Genomic DNA, 18,670 nt, shown 5'->3' on the forward strand with positions numbered 1-18,670 from the left:
GGCAGCTGGGCCCCTGCCTTGGGGATGTGGGGGGACGGGAGGCTGTCTTCAGTCGTCCCCCTCCCGAGTTGTCCCCCCCAAGCAGAAGGAACGAATGGGAGGCCGTGACTTTGAGCGCTCACTGGAGTCAGAGCTGGCTGGGGTCAGCCAGAGTCCAGTCCCTTCCATCAGATGATTCCAGCAGAGGGTTCTGCCCCCTGAGCAAGTGGGGGCTCCTCTGACAAGGAGAGCTTGTGGGCAGGCTGTGTCCTGCCATGCTGTGCGTGCTCCCGGCCAGGAGGCTGACTGGCCGAGCCTCGGGCGCCTTGTCTGCACTGGGCGCTTTGTAAAGCCTCTGCCCAACCCTAGGCATCTTTACTGGCATCATTGCATGGTGGCCATGGGTAGTTCTGCCACGGGCCACGGTCCCACCCAGCCCCGCCTGTCAGTGGGGCGCGGGCGGCGCCCATGCGGGGCGGGGACAGGGCTGCCCGGGCACTCACAGGGCCTGCACCCCGTGGCAGGCAATGTGGGAAATTCCCGCGCAGAGCAGCATGCTGCCCCCGCCACTCCACAACCTGCAGCTGGTGAAGGGTGCAGGGGGGATTTCTGGTTCTGATGCTGGCACCCTCCTCACGGGACCCCCCAGGAGAAGGGCCTGTGAGAGGCAGAGTGAAAGACCCCCACCAGGGCCGTGGCCAGAGGCGATGTGATGTAGGGACACCCTGGCTGCCAGTAGAGGTACGGTGAGAGGGGGCTTCCTGGAGGAGGTGGCACCCAAATCAGTGGAGGGCAAGTTGGAGCACATCTCTGCGCAGAGGGGCACAGTGCGACCTTGGATGACCAGGGCAGGCAGAGTCGCGGGCCAGGCTGGCCACTTGACCTCCCAGTTCCTGCCGCTGCTTCTGCGTTGTCTAGTTTCATCTGCCCTGCTTCCCAGCGGGGAGGAGCACTGAGCATTCTCACGTCTGCCCCTTCCTCCCCGGCCCAGCAGTGGCCAGACCGCAGCTTCCTGTCTTTCTTCATTCAGAGGAGGGCAAGGGCGCAGACTCTGACCCCGGGGCCGAGCCGTCTGCCTGGTGTGGGCGGCCAGCCGGGTCTGTTAGCTCCATCCTCAGCCACTGCCTGACCAGACTGCATGGAGGTGGGACCCTTGTGGGTGCAGTGGACACAGCCCCAAGGTCCCTGGGCCCTGGGCCCACCCAGGGATGGGAAAGCACCTTGCCCTCTAGTCAGCCTTGCCCTTGGTCCTTAGTCAGCTTCTTACCAGATGTAGCCCAGCTGCTGGGGCCCCGTGCCTGGGAGCTGCTTAGCCCTGGAGTTAGCGAGGAACCGGGCCGTTTTGTACAAGGAATAATCCAGAAATAGAGGAGACTGCTATGTTGTTCTTTCTGATGGAAGATTTCCTATTTACCAAGAAATGTCTAGGGGCCAGTGCTATGGCTGAGTGGGCAAAGGGGCTCGTGCCAGCATCCCATGTGGGTGCTGGTTCATGTCCCAGTTGATCCACTTCTGATCCGTGCCCTGATAATGTGCCTGGGAAGGCAGGAGAGGACAGGTTGAATTCTGGGGTCCCTACCACCTACACGGAGACCCAGATGGAGCTCCTGGCCCTTGGATACTGTGGCCATTGGCGAGTGAACCAGGTCATGCAAGAACCCCCACCCACACTGTAACTCTGCTTTTCAAACAAATTTTTACATTAAAATTATATAGTTTCCAGGCACTCCTTTCTTTGTGCTGATGTCCACAGAACGTGTGCAATGGGCCAGCATGGCATCACTGCATCCATTCCAGTGCGGGTCCCATGTCCCTGCCGTGGGCTCAGCCACACTGCCTGCCAACACTGCCAAGCCCTGGGTGCCTGGCACGCGGTCCATGTCCTGTCAGTGCCTGGTGAGCAGGCTGGCCCGTCAGTCCCACTCAGCGAGGAAGTGCCATTCCTACTGTTTCACTAGCAGTGGCCAATGGGGACACCTGCCTGCCAGTTAGATTCCCTGGGGTGCTGTGAGCACCATGACACCCGGCTGGCCCAGGAGACGGCGCCTGGTGGCCGGCCCTGGGGAGCTGTCAGAACCTCCGCAGGAGTGTGATCTGTGCCCAGCCGTGTTGGCACCTGCTTCCTCGCAAAGCCTGGTGGCTGCTGAGCGCCAAGGTGGCAGCTGAACCCAGGCCACTTACCAGGCATTGCCTGTACAGAGCAAACGGGCTCATGAAGGGCAGGCCACAGGCCTTTTAAAAAAAAAAATTACATATTTGAAAGGCAGGTGGGAAGGGAGAAAGTGAGGAGAGAGACAGAGAGAGAGAGAGAGAAAGAGAGAGAGACTCTTGCATCCACTGGTTCACTCCCCACACAGCTGTGACAGCTAGAGCAGAGCAAAGGCAGAAACCAGGAGCTGTCCCCAGGTCGCGCACGAGGGAGCAGGCCACGGATTCGGGCCACCCTCTGCAGCTCTCCCAGGGCACTAACAGGGAGCTGGGTCAAAGAGAGGCCAGGACTTGAACTGGAGCCAGTATGGGATACTGACATTGGAGCTTGAAGCTTAATGTGCTAGGCTACAGCTCTGACCCCCAGGCCCCAGATGTGGCTTGTCAGCTGCCCAGATGGTTGTGATGGTCAAACAGTGGTGCCACTTGCAGGACTCTGTCACATGACCAACCTCTCCTGGTGCTGACCTTGTGCCCCACTCCCTGGCCCCTCCCTCCCAGGCATGGGCCACCCCCTCTGGATAGAAGGACAGCTCGGCTCTCCTGCTTCAGGGCAGTGGATGCCCGGAGGACACAGCAGACGTGTCTGCTGCCTGTGGGAGGACACTGTGGGGAGCACGGAACTGGGGCTTTGGGAGGAGAAAGAGGCTGGGCACCCCATCAGCACCCCACCCCTGCACCCCTGCCTCTGCCCTCCAGTCCAGGTTACTCCCCAGTGCCAGTCTGACCCCTTCCTTCACAGCCTGGCAAGCACAGTGCCTGTCTGGGCAGCCGCCTGCACTCCTGCCCGCCGTGCCTGGGAGCCCCTGACACAGGGTGGGCGCCGCCCCTGAGCATGGGCAAAGCGCCCATCATGAGCTCGCATCACGCAGGGATCCTGCCCGCCCTAACGCTCTGTTTTGTGCAGGCAGCTGCAGTGGCCCTGCCAGTGCCTCCCTGTCCCCAGGGCCTGTCCACTCCTCAGCCCCCTTCCTGGGTGTGGCTTCTTGTTGTAGATAAAGGGAACCCAGGCTCATCCAGAAGGAGCTTGGGGCACCAAGGTCACCCTTCATCCCCCGCCCCATCGTGTCACCTGGTGGGCGGCTGCTGCCCTGGGTGCCACATCCATCCTGGAATTCCATGTGGGTCTCCCAGGTGGCAGCAGGCCTCCAGGCCCCTGGCCGTTCTCCACTGTTTCCCAGGTGTGTGAGCAGGGAGCTGGAAGGGAAGGGGAGCAGTTAGGATTCCGTGTGGGGCTTCCGGTATGGGAATGTCCATATTGTAAAGCTGTGGTTTCATCTGCTGTGCCACAACACTGGACCCCCGCCCCCCATGGTGAGGTTTTTAACAGAAACAACCAGACCACTTTCTCTCCCATCTCCTCCACCAAGTCCTCAGTCACATGGTTACCGCATGCTGTGCTACCAGACTCTAACAAATGGGAACTATTCCTGCGAGCTGTGGTCAGTACAGTACATCCCTTCCACCTGCACGAACTCCCCACCGGTCTGCTGCCAGCTGGGTTGAAGCCTGCACACTCAGAGTTAGGTCACAGCACCCGGTCACTGCGTCCACTGTGCTGAACCGTTGATACATCCCACACCCCGCTGCTGGTGGGTCTCAGGACGGGGCATCTCATGCCTGGATCCCAGACGACAGCCACCATGTGCATGTGGTGAGCTGTCCCCGGGCAGCCAGTGTGCCATGTGGTGCCAGGCTCTGCTTGCTGGCCGCCCGGCCAGGGAGCTCTGGGGTTTTGGTTCTTTGAGTCGCTGCTTAGGTAGCTCGAGGTTGAACCCACTGAGCTTCTAGGACGTGAAGCAATCGTAAAGATTCCCATTGGCAGTAACTCTTCCTTTGTAAAACTTGTAAACACTGAACAATGCTGACCACCAAACACCAGTCCATGCAGAAGCTATGGCTTGGGGCTTGTCCTGCAGAATTATATCATGTTACCTGACATGATGATGGATCAGGAGAAGGGTCACATTAAGCAAGCCATTACATTAACTAGCACTCAAAAACCATAACCGGGGGTAAATTCTGAGGGATGTGTGGGCCACATCCTGTGATAATTCTAGCCCCACTGGTTATCTCAAGAGTTGGTGTGGTGATGGACTAAGCTATGTGTGACCAAGGAGCCTGCCATCAATTACAGGTAAAGGAATGTGCATCCTGAATAGGGTGTGGGGTGGGCCGGGCTGCAAAGTTCACCAACTCATACAAGGCCAAATGGAAGGACAGACTGCGCCGGGCACTGGCCTAAACCCAATGGCATGTATGAGAACTGGGTCTGGAGTGGATCAAGTGGAGGAACTTGGGAAACTCCCCTGGCGACTCAGACCTCCCGCTGGTGAACATGTGGTCCAGACCTGGGGGTCGGACAAGCTGGGCAAAGTAGCTCCAACAGCTGGCCAATGTGTCAATTGGTAATGGAACAGGGTAGATCAGGCAGGAGTGAGCAAACCTTAGCCCACAAGCAAAACTAGAGACCAGGACAGAGCACAGGTCATGCCGAGCTAGGCTCTTGCACCTACTGGTCTGCATGAGCCAGGAACGCTAAGCCAGTGTCTAAGGCAGAGGTCAGGACAGGTGAGGGGCTGTGCCAAGCTGAGTCAGAGCAACCACTGGCATGCATGTGATCTATGGCTGGGAACAGGCCCGGTTGGGGAGCTAAGGGGACAGCCCTAGCTGGGTTGAGGTTCCCACCAAGGGGCATGTGACCTGGAATGGGGGCTGTGTTCTAATCTGGAAATGGTTGTAGTCTCCCTAGGCACAAGTGTGGACTGGGATTGGCTGCACCGAACTGGGCCAGACCCCAACACCCTTTGGTGTCCTGGAAGACTGGGATAGATGTGCGATGAACTAGGCAAGGTCGCAAACCCCTACTGAGCCATGTGTGAGCCATATGTGGGTATGGACAAACCATGGCTGCGCTGAAACATCCAACAGCAAGGACCAGTTTGGGTTGAAGGCCAGTCAGGAAAAGCCACAGTTCCTGCTAGGACAGGAGGTGGACTGATTAGGGCTGGCTCATGGACCCACTGGTAAGCGTGAAACCTAGCATTGGGAGAGGTTCTGATGGAGGATCCTGGCAGGTAAGCGCAAGAAACATGATAGGAAACAGCCCAGAACAGGCCATGGAAAGTTACCTACTGGCATACAATTGGCAGGGGTCAGGGGAAGACCAGGCTAAATCTGTCCACGTCATCCACTGGCAAATCCAAACACCAGAACAGTGTGGGTTGAGCCAGGTTTGGTTGCAACAAAGACTAGTCCACAATACGGAATGCCAAGGTGAGGTTGCCTGTACGGGAAGGGACCGCAGTGCCCAACCAGCAAGCGCGAGAACAAGGAAGGGAGGGGGCAGAGCCGGTAGGGGAATAAGGGAGGTTCCTTTGCTGGACAGCTACTCCCACTGGAGAGCGTGGGCTGGGATGGGGGCAGACCAGACTAGGCAGGGCTGCAACACCTGTGGGCCTCATGTGGACTAGATCAGGGAAAAGCCAAGCTGGGCTGATTTTTCCTACTGGTGCAAACAAAATTAGAGTGGGTGAGGGTTGTTTGGGCTTAGCCACAGCATCAGCTGGCAGAAGCTGGCACTGGGGGCCGTTCTGTCAAGTCAAACCATAGATCTGGAGAGTGCATAATCTGGGAGTGTGAGAGGCCTGGGAGGGAAATAGTGGGCTCATCCCTCTTGGGTTACCACTTCCACGGGAGGGCATAAAACTAGGACAGGGGCTGGGGTAGAATGGGGTGTGGGACAGACTGGACTACTGCTACACATACTGGCAAACCAGGGTAGGGGGCAGGCCTGGTGGGGGTTATTGTGGGTCGCTCCGACTAGGCTGCAGCTCTCACTGGTTTATGCAAGGGCCGAGTATGTGCTGGGCAGAACCAGGCTGGACTGCAACACCCATTGGTTCCAGTGGAAGTCGGGGCTGAAAACAGAACCAACCCAGCAATTGCAGCCACCAGCTGATTGGGGCGATGGACTGAGTCGGGCCCTGTACTTGCTAGCACATACAAGAATCTGGTTTGAGAACACCTGAGACAAAGTTTCTTTGAAGATTTCCCCAATCAAAATGCCAGACTCAGAACCCTAACCAAGAAAAGAGAAAAGACAGAACAGGTCAACCAACCATCCCAGCTATATGTTGGCAGCAAAATACGGGGCAAACAGAGACTCTATGATGGACTATGTCAATCAGTGGAATCCTCAAGGACCTCGTCGTGCTTGGAGTGGCAAGATTGGCAGCGATTCATAACTGTTGAAATATCAAAACCACTTGAGCAAGAACCTCAGAGCATACCCTACATCTGGGACCTGGGGAGGGTGGGAAATTGGGTGGGCCTTCTCCATTAATACCCCCCTTTAAACATGAAGGAAACAATTTGGAAAAAATAATAGTCTTGGGCCCGGCGCGGTGGCGCAAGTGGTTAAGTCCTCGCCTTGCACGCCCGGGATCCCATATGGGCGCCGGTTCTAATCCCGGCAGCCCCGCTTCCCTTCCAGCTCCCTGCCTGTGGCCTGGGAAAGCAGTTGAGGACGGCCCAAAGCTTTGGGACCCTGCACCCGCGTGGGAGACCCAGAAGAGGCTCCTGGCTTCGGATCGGCATAGTATCGGCCCGTTGCGGCTCACTTGGGGAGTGAATCATCGGATGGAAGATCTTCCTCTCTGTCTCTCCTCTCTGTATATCCGCCTTTCCAATAAAAAATAATAAAAATAAATCTTTAAAAAAAAATAATAGTCTTACCCACTTTCCTGTAGCCCTTGACCCTTTTTATCCTAATTAACTATGTAGATTGCCTATATATATGTATATATATATAAATACATCACACACACACATTCAGGTACTTATTCGAAAGGCTAGCTCACTCTCCAAGTGGCCGCAGTGACCAGCAGCAGGACAGGCTGAGGCCAAGAGCTTCATGTGGGACTCCCATGTGGGTTCAGGGGCCCCAGCACTTGGGCCGTCCTCTGCTGCTCTCCCAGGCGCATTAGCAGGGAGCTGCATGGGAAGAGGAGCAGCCGGCTCTGGAACTGATGCATCCACGCCACACGGGTGTCAGATAGCGGCTTAACCCCCAACACTGTACTGTCCTGACTTCAGGGGGCACTGCCCCTTTATAAAAACATCACCCTGGGCAGGTGCCATGCCCCACAGCAGCGGCCTCTCTGTTTCACATCTTCCAACCTGCCCCATCCTGCCTCCTAGGAAGCACTCCACAAGGCCACCCTCCCTCAGGTGTCCCTTGGCCAGAATCAAACCCTGGGGAGCAGTGCCAGTCCTGGGCCAATGTAGGACAAGGAGCGGCCCCACCATCCCTTGGGCACCTGCTGGCTGGCAGCAGGACGAGGAATATCCCTTGAGCCATTTCTGGTCCCATGGGCTCTGTCCAGCTCCAGCTCCCACTGCTGACTCCGGGGTGCTCACACCTGTGCTAGTCCGAGAGGGCCAGCTGGGCCACACGGTAGCTGCGTGCTTTGCTGGGGCGACAACTTCGATTTCTTTATGCTGACACTTCCTATTTCCTGTTGTTCTTGTTGTGTTTTAAAAATAGTCGATGCCAAGTGTGTGAGATGGACGGGAGGAGCTTCTCCTGCTCGCTGGCCTGGGCTCTCTGCTGATTCTGGGTGCTGCGTCTGTGGGCGTGGTGGGGGGCTGGGGAGCTGCGCATGGGTCTGGGCATGGCGGGCAGCTGTCTGGGGCAGCTGTGCATGGGTCTGTGGGCGAGGTGGGTGTCTGGGGCAGCTGTGCATGGGTCTGTGGGCGAGGTGGGTGTCTGGGGCAGCTGTGCATGGGTCTGTGGGCGAGGTGGGTGTCTGGGGCAGCTGTGCATGGGTCTGTGGGCGAGGTGGGTGTCTGGGGGAGCTGTGCGTGGGTCTGGGCGTGGCGGGTGTCTGGGGGAGCTGTGCGTGGGTCTGGGCGTGGCGGGTGGCTGGGGGAGCTGTGCGTGGGTCTGTGGGCGGGTGGCTGTCTGGGGGAGCTGTGCGTGGGTCTGTGGGTGAGGTGGCTGTCTGGGGGAGCTGTGTGTGGGTCTGGGCGTGGCGGGTGGCTGTCTGGGGGAGTTGTGTCGATCCCTCACCGTTACACGGTTTGCAGAACCCCCCCCCCCGACACGTGGTCTCCGCACGCCTTCGATGATTCTCGGTTACTCATTCCTAGTACTTTCCATGACAGTTTGTAGTGTCTGGGACCCCCACTGCTCCTCCATCCCCCGTATTATTACTAGTATAGTCCTTCAGTAAGGAAAGTCTAACCTGCTCTTTAGATGTATCATAGCACTGCAGGAACAGACAAAGGCAGAAAAGCCAGTGTCTCACTGTCTGGCCACGCGGGGCGCCCTCCTTTCATCCGGAAGCAGGGCATCTTGCGTCCCGTATTCTGCTCAGCAGTCATGCCAGTGCCACCAAGCCTTTCCTCTCAGCCCCTTTTCAAAAAAGATTTTATTTCACAGCTAAAGTCCTCTTCCATTTCTTTTTTTTAAGATTTATTTTTATAGGTGAATCAGATATACAGAGAGGAAGATCTTCCATTCGCTGATACACTCAGCAATGGCCGGAGCTGAGCTGATCTGAAGCCAGGAGCCTGGAGCCAGGAGCCTCTTCTGGGTCTCCCATGCAGGTACAGGGATCCAAGGCTTTGGGTTGTCCTTGATTCTTTCCCAGGCCACAGGCAGGGAGCTGGATGGAAAATAGAGCAGCCAAGACACGAACCAGTGCCCATATGGGATCCTGACGCCTCCAAGGTGAAAACTTTAGCCACTAGGCTATTGAGCTGGGCTTTAAAGTCCCCTTTTCAATAAAGATTTGTTTGAAGTTGGAGTAACACAGACGGGGGTGGGGGGAGAGAGAGATCTTCCATCTGCTGGTTTACCTCACAAATGGTACATGGCTGAGGCTGGGCCAGGCTGGGTCTCCCTTGTGGGTGCGGGGACCCAAGGACCTGAGCCATCCTCCGCTGCTCTCCCAGTCCGTAAGCAGGGAGCTGGTAGGAAGTGGAGCAGCCGGGACACAGGATGTTGGCAATGCAGGCGGTGCCTTGTGATTCTACAATGCTGGTCCCATCTAAAGCCCCTGACGAGGCTCCACTGATGCACTGGAGCCGCATAAACTTCCCTCTCGAATCCACACACCTGGGGCCGAGCCATCTCAGCATCACTGGACCAGCACTAGCTGCCGTGCAAGCTCTGCTTGTGTCATTTCCTCTTTGTCTGGCCATGGCCATCCCGAGAGCTGGACGGAGCAGCTGGATGGTTAGGGCCGGAGCACCTGCGCCCTGGGCCCCTGGCCGGTGGGCACTCTGTCTACAGGGCTGCGGAGAGCGGGCTCTGCCCCCGACTCCACTCCGGCCACAAGCGTGGGGCACTTGTTGCTATGTTGGCCTGCATTGTCCAAGCAGGTGGTACAGCTTCCCCTAAGGACATCCGGGCAGCCCGAGTCGTCACAGCCCAGAGCTCCTAGGAGGTCCGTGGGCCCGGTTCTCTGGGTCTGTGATGAGGAAAGGGAGGCCTGCCTGGGGAAGTGTCAACGTGGGGCCCTGCACACAGCTGAGGCCTGGCCCGCTGCCCTCTGCCTCGGAGGAGGCGGCCTGCTCTGGCTGGTGCCTCACCGCTCCGCTGCACAGGCGCTGCCAAGCTCTGACACCCCTGCTCGGTCCCCGTGCGGCCAGGGCAAACAGGAAGCTGTGGCTTGGGGCTGAGAGCTTGCCTGTCACACGGCTAGCACAGGGGAGCCACACACCAGCCCTGGGGTCTCCTGCTCGCTTGGGCTTCCCGGGCCACTGATCAGGGCCTGCCCTCAGGCAGTGGGAAGCCCAGTGCGCCCCATCTCAGTGCCATACAGGTGGCCTGGTCACTCAGCAGCAGCAGCTGTGGAGGCCGAGGCAGCCCCAGGGGGCGAGAGGCAGCCGGGACCCAGCACACAGCAGCCAGGGCCAAGGCGGCCTCACCGGCTCCACCTGGGGATGTGGGACCCTCCTCACCCCCTTGGACTCCCTTGGAATCCCGGCTCCGGCTTCCCGGGTGGCCTGCAGGCAAGTGTCTGACGTCACTGCAGTCGGCATTTCCGGCAATCGGCTGTGAGGCCTACGACAGTCCCTCTGCTTTCTCCAGCTTGTCTTAGGGCAGGGACCTCAGCTGGGAGGCAGGGCTGGGTCCACTCCAGACGGCCGGCCAAGCTTCCAGGACGAGCCCCGGTCCCCCAGGCTGCAGGGCAGGCCCTGCGGCACCCGCCTCTTCCCCGCCGCTTACGTACTCCACCTCTAACTCGACGCAGCCAGCTTTGGGTCTCGCAGGCCTGGCACAGGAGGGCTTCCTGGAGACGGTGGCTTTTGCTCCTCCTCCCCGCAGGAAACGGCTAGGGCTAACAACCTTTGCGACCCGGAGCCCCGGCGAATGCGTGACGTCGCCGGGCACTTGGGGACCCCGCCCATTCCTTCCTCTGCTCTCCAGGAGGGGGGCCAGCGCGCTGGACCCCGCGCCGCGCACGAAGCCCGCCCGCCCGGCCGCTTCGGAAATGACGCCCACCCGCGCCCCGCCCCGGCTCCGCCCCGCGAGCGCCGGCCCCCGCCCCCGGGGCCGAACCCGCCACTTCCAGGTGCCTGCCGGCCGGGCCGAGGGCAGCGGCGCGGCGGGCGCGGCGGGCGCGGGCGGGCGCCGGCAGGTGGCACGGCTCGGGCGCCGGGTCGGGGTCGGGCGACCCGAGGCTCCCGAGCGCGCGGCGCCCAGCGTGCTGCGGGGTCGCCATGGCGGAGGCCGCGCCGCAGCACCTGTCGCTGCCCTCGGGGCTGCTGGAGCTGTGCGCGCTGCTGGGCGCCCCCCGGGAAGGCCTCCGCGGCCTGGAGCAGGTGAGGGGCCGGCTGGGAAACGGTCCCCGGGCGCTGCCTGGGCGGGGGCGTCCCGGTGGGGGCCGGGGGCCGGCGGGGCAGACGCGGGCGGTCCGCGCCCTGGGGCTCCCCGGAGGGCCTCCTGCGCGCGCCCGGGGTCCCGGCCTGCTGGGTCGGGGCGGCGCGCTCCGGGTCTAGGCAGGTCTCCTCGGCCCGACGGGGGCCGAGGCCAGCAGCTGTTTCCCCAAACGTCGTCCCAAGGGGCTTCTTCCTATGGTCCCCGGGCGCCTTTCAGCGGGCAACGCTTCTGGGTTTGAGCCTAGCGATGCCAAAAGCGCTGGGGTCCCAGGGGCCTTACTGTGCGCTCCCTGCGGCCGTTCTGGTGCTGGGACCGAGGTGCGAGCAAGCGCCGTCACCGGAACCCGTCGACCAGAGCTAGGCGATGAGCGGTAGTGGATCGCGTTTCGTGGCGTGCAGGTTTGCTGTCGCCCAGCCGCTGGGCTCGGGGCTGGCGCGGGGTGAAGTTCGGAGTTCCTGGGCTTCCCCCCGCCTCCGGGCGTGTGGCCGGGAACCCGCGTTGTTTGTGTGCCTTCAGTCCCCACCTCCACTCGCAGCCGGCGTGACAAGTTCATCCGCGGGGCTCGGGGACAGTAGCAGCCTTGTGTGGGTCTCATGTCTGTTGACCTTGGGTGGGGTTCGTGTCCGTTGAGTTTCCCCTCCTTCCCCCGGGGTGGTCTGGCCAGGTCCTTTCCTCTCTTTACAACTGACGGCATTGGAGACAAGCCAGTGCGTGGAAATCACCACCAACCGTTCCAAGTCGCTAAAATTAGCCCGGTGGATGTGTGCCCGGGCTGGCTAGCTGGGCTTTGGCGCGAAGCCGGCGCTGACGCCAGTCGGACAAGCAGCACCCGGTTTGCCTGCCACCTCTCTGTCTCACACCCTCTGCCAGCCCGTCCTGGGCGGCCGCTTCCATCTCCAGGATTCCCGGCCTGGGTTTGCTGGCCGCCTCCCTCTGCCCGGTGCTGAGGCCGCGCAGGAAATGCTCTGGTTGGGTTGTGGTCCTCCTGCTGCCGAGCTCGGCGCTGCCCCGGCCATTACAACACTGCCTGAGCAGCGGCTGGCAGAGTGGCAGAGGCGTCTGGGGCTGGTGAATCAGTTGAGTGTGGCTGGTGGTGCTTTCTGGAGCCGGTGGGTGCCTGCTGCCTGCTCTGCTCTGATTGGGGGGTTGGCAGAAGCAGAGCCGTCAAGGATTAGGGGATCAGGGGTGCAGGGCTGCTCAGAGGGAGGTGCCTCCATTACCAGCAATGACTTTGGTCTCCTGACTTTGGGGTGTTGGGGTGAGCCCAACAGTGGGGTGACACCGAGATCTTCCATCTGCTGGTCCTCACAACGGGAGCTGGACTGGTGTGAAGCCAGAGGCCAGGAGCTTCCTCTGGGTCTTCCGTGTGGGTGCAGGGGCCCAAGCACTTGGGCCTGCTTTCCCAGGCACATTAGCAGAAACTGGATGGGAAGTGGAAGAGCAGCTGGGACTTGAACCAGTGACCTGGATGGGATGCTGGCATTGCAGGCGGGAGCTTTACCTACTACACCACAGCGCCAGCCTCCTGTAAGCCGTCTTTGAGAGTCAACACTGAGGTTGCAGCCAGCCAAACAGGATCTTCTTTACGGGGTTTTGTGTTTGGAATGGCCAAGGCTGTTTGCAGTGTCCTCAATGTGCTGCTTGAACCATTCCCCCCTTCGTTCAGGCAAGCCTCCTGGGGGGATTTGAGAGGGAAAAGCCCTGGCAGCAGGCAAGAACTACAGTGCCACACTGCCGTCCTGCCATAGCCCGTGCTCTATTTTTAAAGATTTATTTGTCCAAAGCCGGGAGTGTCTTCTTGGTCTCCCAACCACGTGCAGGGTCCTGAGGCTTTCAGCCATCCCCTGCTGCTTTCCCAGGCCACAAGCAGGGAGCTGGAAGCAAAGTGGAGTTGCTGGGACATGAACCAGTGTCCATATGGGATGCCAGCACTTGCAACGGGAGGATTAGCCAGCTGAGTTATCATGCTAGGGTCAGGGCCTCTGTTTCATTTCTTAGGTGGGCTTGACATTGGCTTTGTTGAGAATGTCCACCAAAAAGGCCATGCTATGGAGTACCTGGGGAGGGTCCGTTGTGATTGGGAGTTGTGGGGACCCAGCCTGGGCCTGCACTGTGGCCTGGTGGGAAGTGCTGGAGGCCTGGTTGCTGGGGCGGGTGACGCATACTGTGCATCTGTGGGTTTTGGTGGAGAGCATCCGGGCTTTCAGATTCCAGGGCAGTACCACACCGCACAACTTCCTGGACAGTGTCAGTCCATGTCCCCTGGGGGCTCTGGCCACTCCCGGCTGCTGAGTGTGTGCAGGACGGTTTGGGTGGTTGAGGAGTCAGTTTCATGTTTTAAGAACTTAGATTCTGGGCTTGTTGTGATTGCTTAATGGCTAAACCCTTCCCTTGCAAGCTCTGGGCTCCTGTAGGGCTGCCAGCTGCTCCACTTCCCATCTAGCTCCCTGCCTGTGGCCTGGGAAAGCAGTTGAGGATGGCTGAAAGCCTTGGGACCCTGCACCCGTGTAAGAGACCAGGCAGAGGCTCCTGGCTCCTGGTTCAGGATCAGCTCAGTTCTGGCTGTTGTGGCCACTTGGGGAGTGAACCGGTGAATTGGAGGTATTTGTCTCGTTTTCTTTCTAAATCTGCCTTCCCAATAGAAATGAAAAGCACTTAAATTCTACCGGTGACAGGTGCCTAGTGGCCCAAAACAAAACAGAAGCATCTTCTCTGGTTTATTTCCTCAGCGTTGCCAGTCAGAGTGAAGGTGTAAGATTCCGGGGGAAACAAACGGACAGACCTCTGGCTCCTGGGACCTGTGCTGGGTGGAGATTTTACGTTCAAGTTAACTCTTGGGGAAAACACGAGTGATGGTTGTTGGGTGGAGGTTAATAAGTCAGCGTTTAGGAGAGGCATGCAGGAGCTGACTCAGTCACTGGCCCAGGATGGCCGCCGTAGTGTCCATGTTGGCAGAGCCCGGGGCTGCGCCTCATGGAGGTGACCCCCCAGGGCGCCCCTCTCTGGGAACTTCTGCTCCTTAAGGAACGGTTGTTGCGAGCAGGTGTACCCCAGCTGGTGTTGGCCACTTCCTGCTGGGAGACTTTCAGAAGGGGAGCGTGCACGGGTTCCTGGAGGGACACAGAGTCGGCCCCGCCCTCCAGGTCTGGAGGTTCATAGGGGCTGCCAGTTACATGTGCTGGAAGTAGGCTGTTGCCCACATGTCAAAGGGTGTGACCCTTGAGTCATGGGACCGTGGGAGGGCCTGCCCTTCCTACCGTTTCCTCTTTTATTTCTATTGAAACGAGTCTGCATCGATCGGTCTGGGCAACAGGGGTTTCCAAGCTAAAGCCCAGGTGTCGCGGGACTACAGGAAGGCAGGGATGACCGAGCCTGCCTCTGGCCACTCATGGACTCGCTAGGGTCACAGGGATCCCAGCACTGCCTGTGCCATCCCTGCCGGGACCCCCCATCCCTTCTCTGCTGTGTCAGGGAGGGGGCCTGGCAGGTGTAGGCAGGCAGAGGCCCACCCGGCGGGCTTGTGGCTCTGTGGGGTGTGGGTGTCTCCTCCAGGCTCAGTCCTGCTCACAGAGCTTTCTTCATGGTGCTGCTTGTTACTGAGGTGTTTCAGGGCTAGCACTTGCACTTCCTTTTTTTTTTTTTTAATCTTTTTTTATTTATTTGAAAGGCATAATTAGAGAGAGAGAGAGAGTGAGCAAGCTTCCATCTGCTTGTTCATGCTCCAAATAGCCAGGGCTGAACCAGGCTGAAGCCAGGAGCCAGGCTTTTCCCAGGTCTCCCACATAGGTGCAGGGGACCAAGGACTTGGGCCGTCCTCTGCTGCTTTGCAGGGAGCTGGGTCGGAAGTGGAGCAGCTGGGACTTGAACCAGCGTCCACAGGGGCTGCTGGCTGAACCTGCTATACCCTAGCGCCAGCCCCCAATGCTTCCTAATTGCTTAGGTCTCCTTCTTCTTGGTGGCAGTGCCATCCTTGCTGGGGAAGTTCCCTCAGGGACACTCGGCCATCCCTCCTGCCCAGCTGCACACCATCTTCTGGACTGCAAGTCCTAGAGAGCCTGCTTTGGTTTTCCCTGCCCACCTCTCTCCCTCGGGCACTTGTCAGCCTGGATGGGCCAGGCGTGCTCAGCCCAGTCCCACGGCATCACAGACTCAAGCGGGGACGGGGTGGACATCGGTGGCCCCTTGTGGTGACATTCGTCTTCCTCTCTTTCAGGCTGCCCAGAGAAAGGGTGTCACAAGGCAGTCTCCCCTCAGCCCCGAGGTCCTGTCCGTCTTTGTGCCGCCCTTCGTCAGCAAGGAGGAGAGCACCACGGCAACGGGTGCCAGCTGTGCCAGCCTGGGCAGAGGCAGGAGGCGCTCCTTCAGGAAGCGGCGCGAGAAGCCCCGGGCAGAGCCTGGCAGAGGCCCCGTGGTTGAGCCCGGAGCTCCCACCGAGCCCGAGGACGTGAGCATCCCCGGGGGCGTGGACCTGCTCGCCCTGCCCCAGCTCTGCTTCCCAGGTGCGTCCGTCCGTGCACGTGGGGCTCAGCTGGCCCACCCTGGGCCCTCCAGGTCCGCCTGGCTCCGTGGTCCTTAGCTCGATGCCTCAGAGAGGGAGCGGGTGGAGAGATGCTGGCGAGAGCAGGGCTCTGGGCGGGGAGCTGGGACGCAGAGATGGCCTGGACGCCCCATGGCCGCTGCTGACCACAGGCTGTGGGCTTGTTCCTTCCTGAGGAGTTGGCGAGGCCGGCAGGGAGCCTTCGGGGACCTGGTGCAGATGGAGTAAGCTGCTACCTTGTGTCCCCCGCAGGGGGTCTGTGCGTGGCCACGGAGCCGCAGGAGGACGCAGTGCACTTCCTGGTGCTGACCGACGTGGGCGGGAATCGGAGCTACGGTGTGGTCGCCCAGTACTACCGGCCGCTGCACGTGCGTGCCTCCGCCTCTCTGTGCTTTAGCTGTGGGGTAGCGCATGCGTCCACTCGGGTCCAGGCGAGAAGGGACCGTACCTGCTCATGGAGGTGCAGTCACCGCGAGCGTGGGAGAGCACGCACAACCCATCCCAAGCACCACTGGTGGCTGTTCCAATTGCTGTGGGTCCCTGCCTTGCCTCCCGGTGGCTGGGTGGGCTTGGCAGTTCCTGGCCTTCTCCCCCCACGCCCCCGCATGCCACTGGCTGTCATGTCTGTGTAGCTACTTCAGCCCTCGCTGTCGCCATGGCGTGTGTTGGTGACCCCAGCCCCTACCTGGTACCAGCTGGGCTCCTGAGCCCTTGCTGTGTGTTATGGGTTAAATCCTCCCGCAGCGAGCTAGTGGGGGAACCACTGGTGTGGTTCTGGGAGCCGCAGCCAGAATTAGACCTCCCGTGAATGGCCGTAAAGCAGGCATGGGGTGGAGGTGGGGGGTGCTCAGGCTGGGGCCACTAGGCATCTGGGCTTCTTTCTGCACCTTATTCCTGTGAGAACCCCCACCCAAGTAGACCCATTGCATGCCCCCCAAGCCTCTCCCAACAACCCAGCCCCTGAGCCGTTGGAGCCCCACAGCCCAAGCTGGGTGTGAGCCCTGGGGCGGGCCGTGCCTCTGGAACCTGTTGCTGTGTCTGGGCCCGGCCCACTGCTCCCTTGGGGCCTCGTGGTTTCCTTGGTTCCCAGAGGCCCTGGTCTGTCTCGGGTCCCGTGGGTTCTGACTGTGGCCACTTCTCACCCCAGTGGCCGGCTCCTGTCACCTTTGCAGGCACTGCTGGAGGCCGTGTGTGTGTGTGTGTGTGTGTGTGTGTGTGTGCATGTCCAGTGTGATCGTGTGTGCATGCATGTGGCTTCTGCAGCCCCAGGTCTCCCCAGCGCACGCCCGTGTGGGGGCTGGGGCAGGAGCTGACTGCTACCCCGCTTTCCTTCCAGGACGAGTACTGCTTCTATAACGGCAAGGCGCATTGGGAGCCATCGGGGCCAACCGGGGGCGCCAGCTGCTTCGTGCCTTTTGCCGTATGTGTGGTATCCAGGTTTCCCTATTACAACGCCTTCAAGGACTGCCTGTCCTGGTGAGCTGCGGTGGCCAGAGCGGGGCTGGCAGTATTAGGCTTCTGGGAAAATCCAGATCTTCTAGAGATGGGCATGTGGGGCGGGTGGAGCCAGAATGGCAAGGAAGGTGAATGGGGGCTGCCTGTGTTTGCTCAGTGAGACAGAGCACTCACTAGACGCCTGCGGAGGCTGGCTTGGGGCAGCCTGAAGCCACCCTTTACCGTCCCAGCTCTTCCTGGGCGTGTCGGCAGGAGACAGTGGCAGGGGCTGCAGCCGGAAACCCTGCCCAGACCTCCGATAGGGACCCTGCCCGTGCCTCGGCCCAAGGCTGACTGCCCCCTTCCGGGGAATTAGTGGGAGTGAGTGTTTGCATTCAGCAGTGAGGCACCAACATTCTCCCTTGGAATATCTGGGTTCAAGTCCCAGCTCTGCTTCTGAGTTTGGCTTTCTGTGGTGTGTACCCTGAGGGGCCGTGGTGCTCCTGGCACTTGGTGCCTGCCCCAGGCTGTGGCGCCCTGGTCCCAGCCCCGGCTGGCATTTTGGGAGTGAGCCAGCGGGTGAGAGCTCCCTGTCTTGGTCTGTCTCTGCCTTTGGAATGGAAAAGAAAAAAATAAATAATTTATATAGACAGAAAACCAAGAAGCTGCTGGGCCTTCTAGTGAATTGTAATGACATTTAAAGAATGACCATTTTGGGGTGGAATCTGCAATCATGTCACTGCTGGTACTGAGTACAAAGAATCCTGGACAAAGCCAGAAAGTGTCATAGAGCGAGTCCTGGAATCCGAGGATGCCCTGTGGCGTGGGAGGCTGCACCCCTGGGCGTGCGTGGCCCGAGCCATTTCCTGCTGTATCTCATAAAGTTACGGCCCTGGCACCTGTCCTTGGTTTTGGACAACTGGGAGTGGGGTGGTACACCGAGATGGTCCTGGAGACCAAGCTGTGGTTGGGCATGGCCGCAGGGACCGACCTGTGTGTTCCCCGCCCGATGGCCAGGTGACCCATGGAGGCCTGAAGTTAACACTGGCAATGAACGTGACTCAAGTCCTGGCACTTCAGTGCGTTGCTTTCTGGAAGGGGGCCGGTGGGGGGCCCAGCGCAGGTGTGGGCTGCGTTCAGCTGCTAAGCTCTCACTTGTACTTGGTGAGGCGTCCCCAGGTTCAGGTACCCGGATATGTTCCCAGAAGCCAGGATGAAAGAAAGGCAAGGTAGGGCGCCTCCTTGGTTCTGGTTGCTAATCTGGCTTCAAGGGAGGCGGCTCTGGTCTGCACCTCCAGGGGCCACTGCAGGGGGCCGTCCTCTCCTGCCCCCGCCTCGTCAGGTTTGGTCAGCTGTGGGCCTGGTGTGGTGCGGCTCATGACAGGTGCCCTCCAGGTGGACAGCAGTGCGTCAGTGTGGACAGAGGCGGCTGTTAGGGGCTTCGCACCTGCTCTCCCGTTTTCCCATGTGACCGGAACTAGAAAACATGGCTCAGGAGGAGCACCTGTAAGATTCCAAACAAGGGCGACATCTGCATCAACATGAAAGAGCCCCGCCTGGATCCAGTGTCAGATGCCTGCAGTGCAGGGCCGGGCTGGGCCAGAGCTGGCGGTGGGTGC

At 59.9% G+C, this 18,670-nt stretch overlaps 1 protein-coding gene across 3 annotated transcripts in view; it reads left to right on the forward strand.

Annotated features, from left to right (window-relative positions):
* The first annotated feature begins 10,866 nt into the window (after positions 1 to 10,866).
* The window catches only part of DENND3 (DENN domain containing 3), a 37,932-nt gene continuing 30,128 nt past the window's right edge, over positions 10,867 to 18,670 (forward strand). For all 3 annotated transcript variants that reach the window (XM_040988566.1, XM_040988567.1, XM_040988568.1), the window contains exons 1-4: positions 10,867 to 11,022; positions 15,294 to 15,579; positions 15,870 to 15,985; positions 16,954 to 17,093. In XM_040988566.1, the coding sequence (XP_040844500.1) occupies positions 10,921 to 11,022; positions 15,294 to 15,579; positions 15,870 to 15,985; positions 16,954 to 17,093 (644 nt within the window). In that variant the 5' untranslated portion in view covers positions 10,867 to 10,920. The remainder of the gene's footprint in view (positions 11,023 to 15,293; positions 15,580 to 15,869; positions 15,986 to 16,953; positions 17,094 to 18,670) is intronic.

The sequence above is a fragment of the Ochotona curzoniae genome, unplaced genomic scaffold (assembly GCF_017591425.1).
Source record: "Ochotona curzoniae isolate NIBS_2020 unplaced genomic scaffold, NIBS_Ocur_1.0 contig_4917, whole genome shotgun sequence".
In the NCBI taxonomy this organism is placed as follows: Eukaryota; Metazoa; Chordata; class Mammalia; order Lagomorpha; family Ochotonidae; genus Ochotona; species Ochotona curzoniae.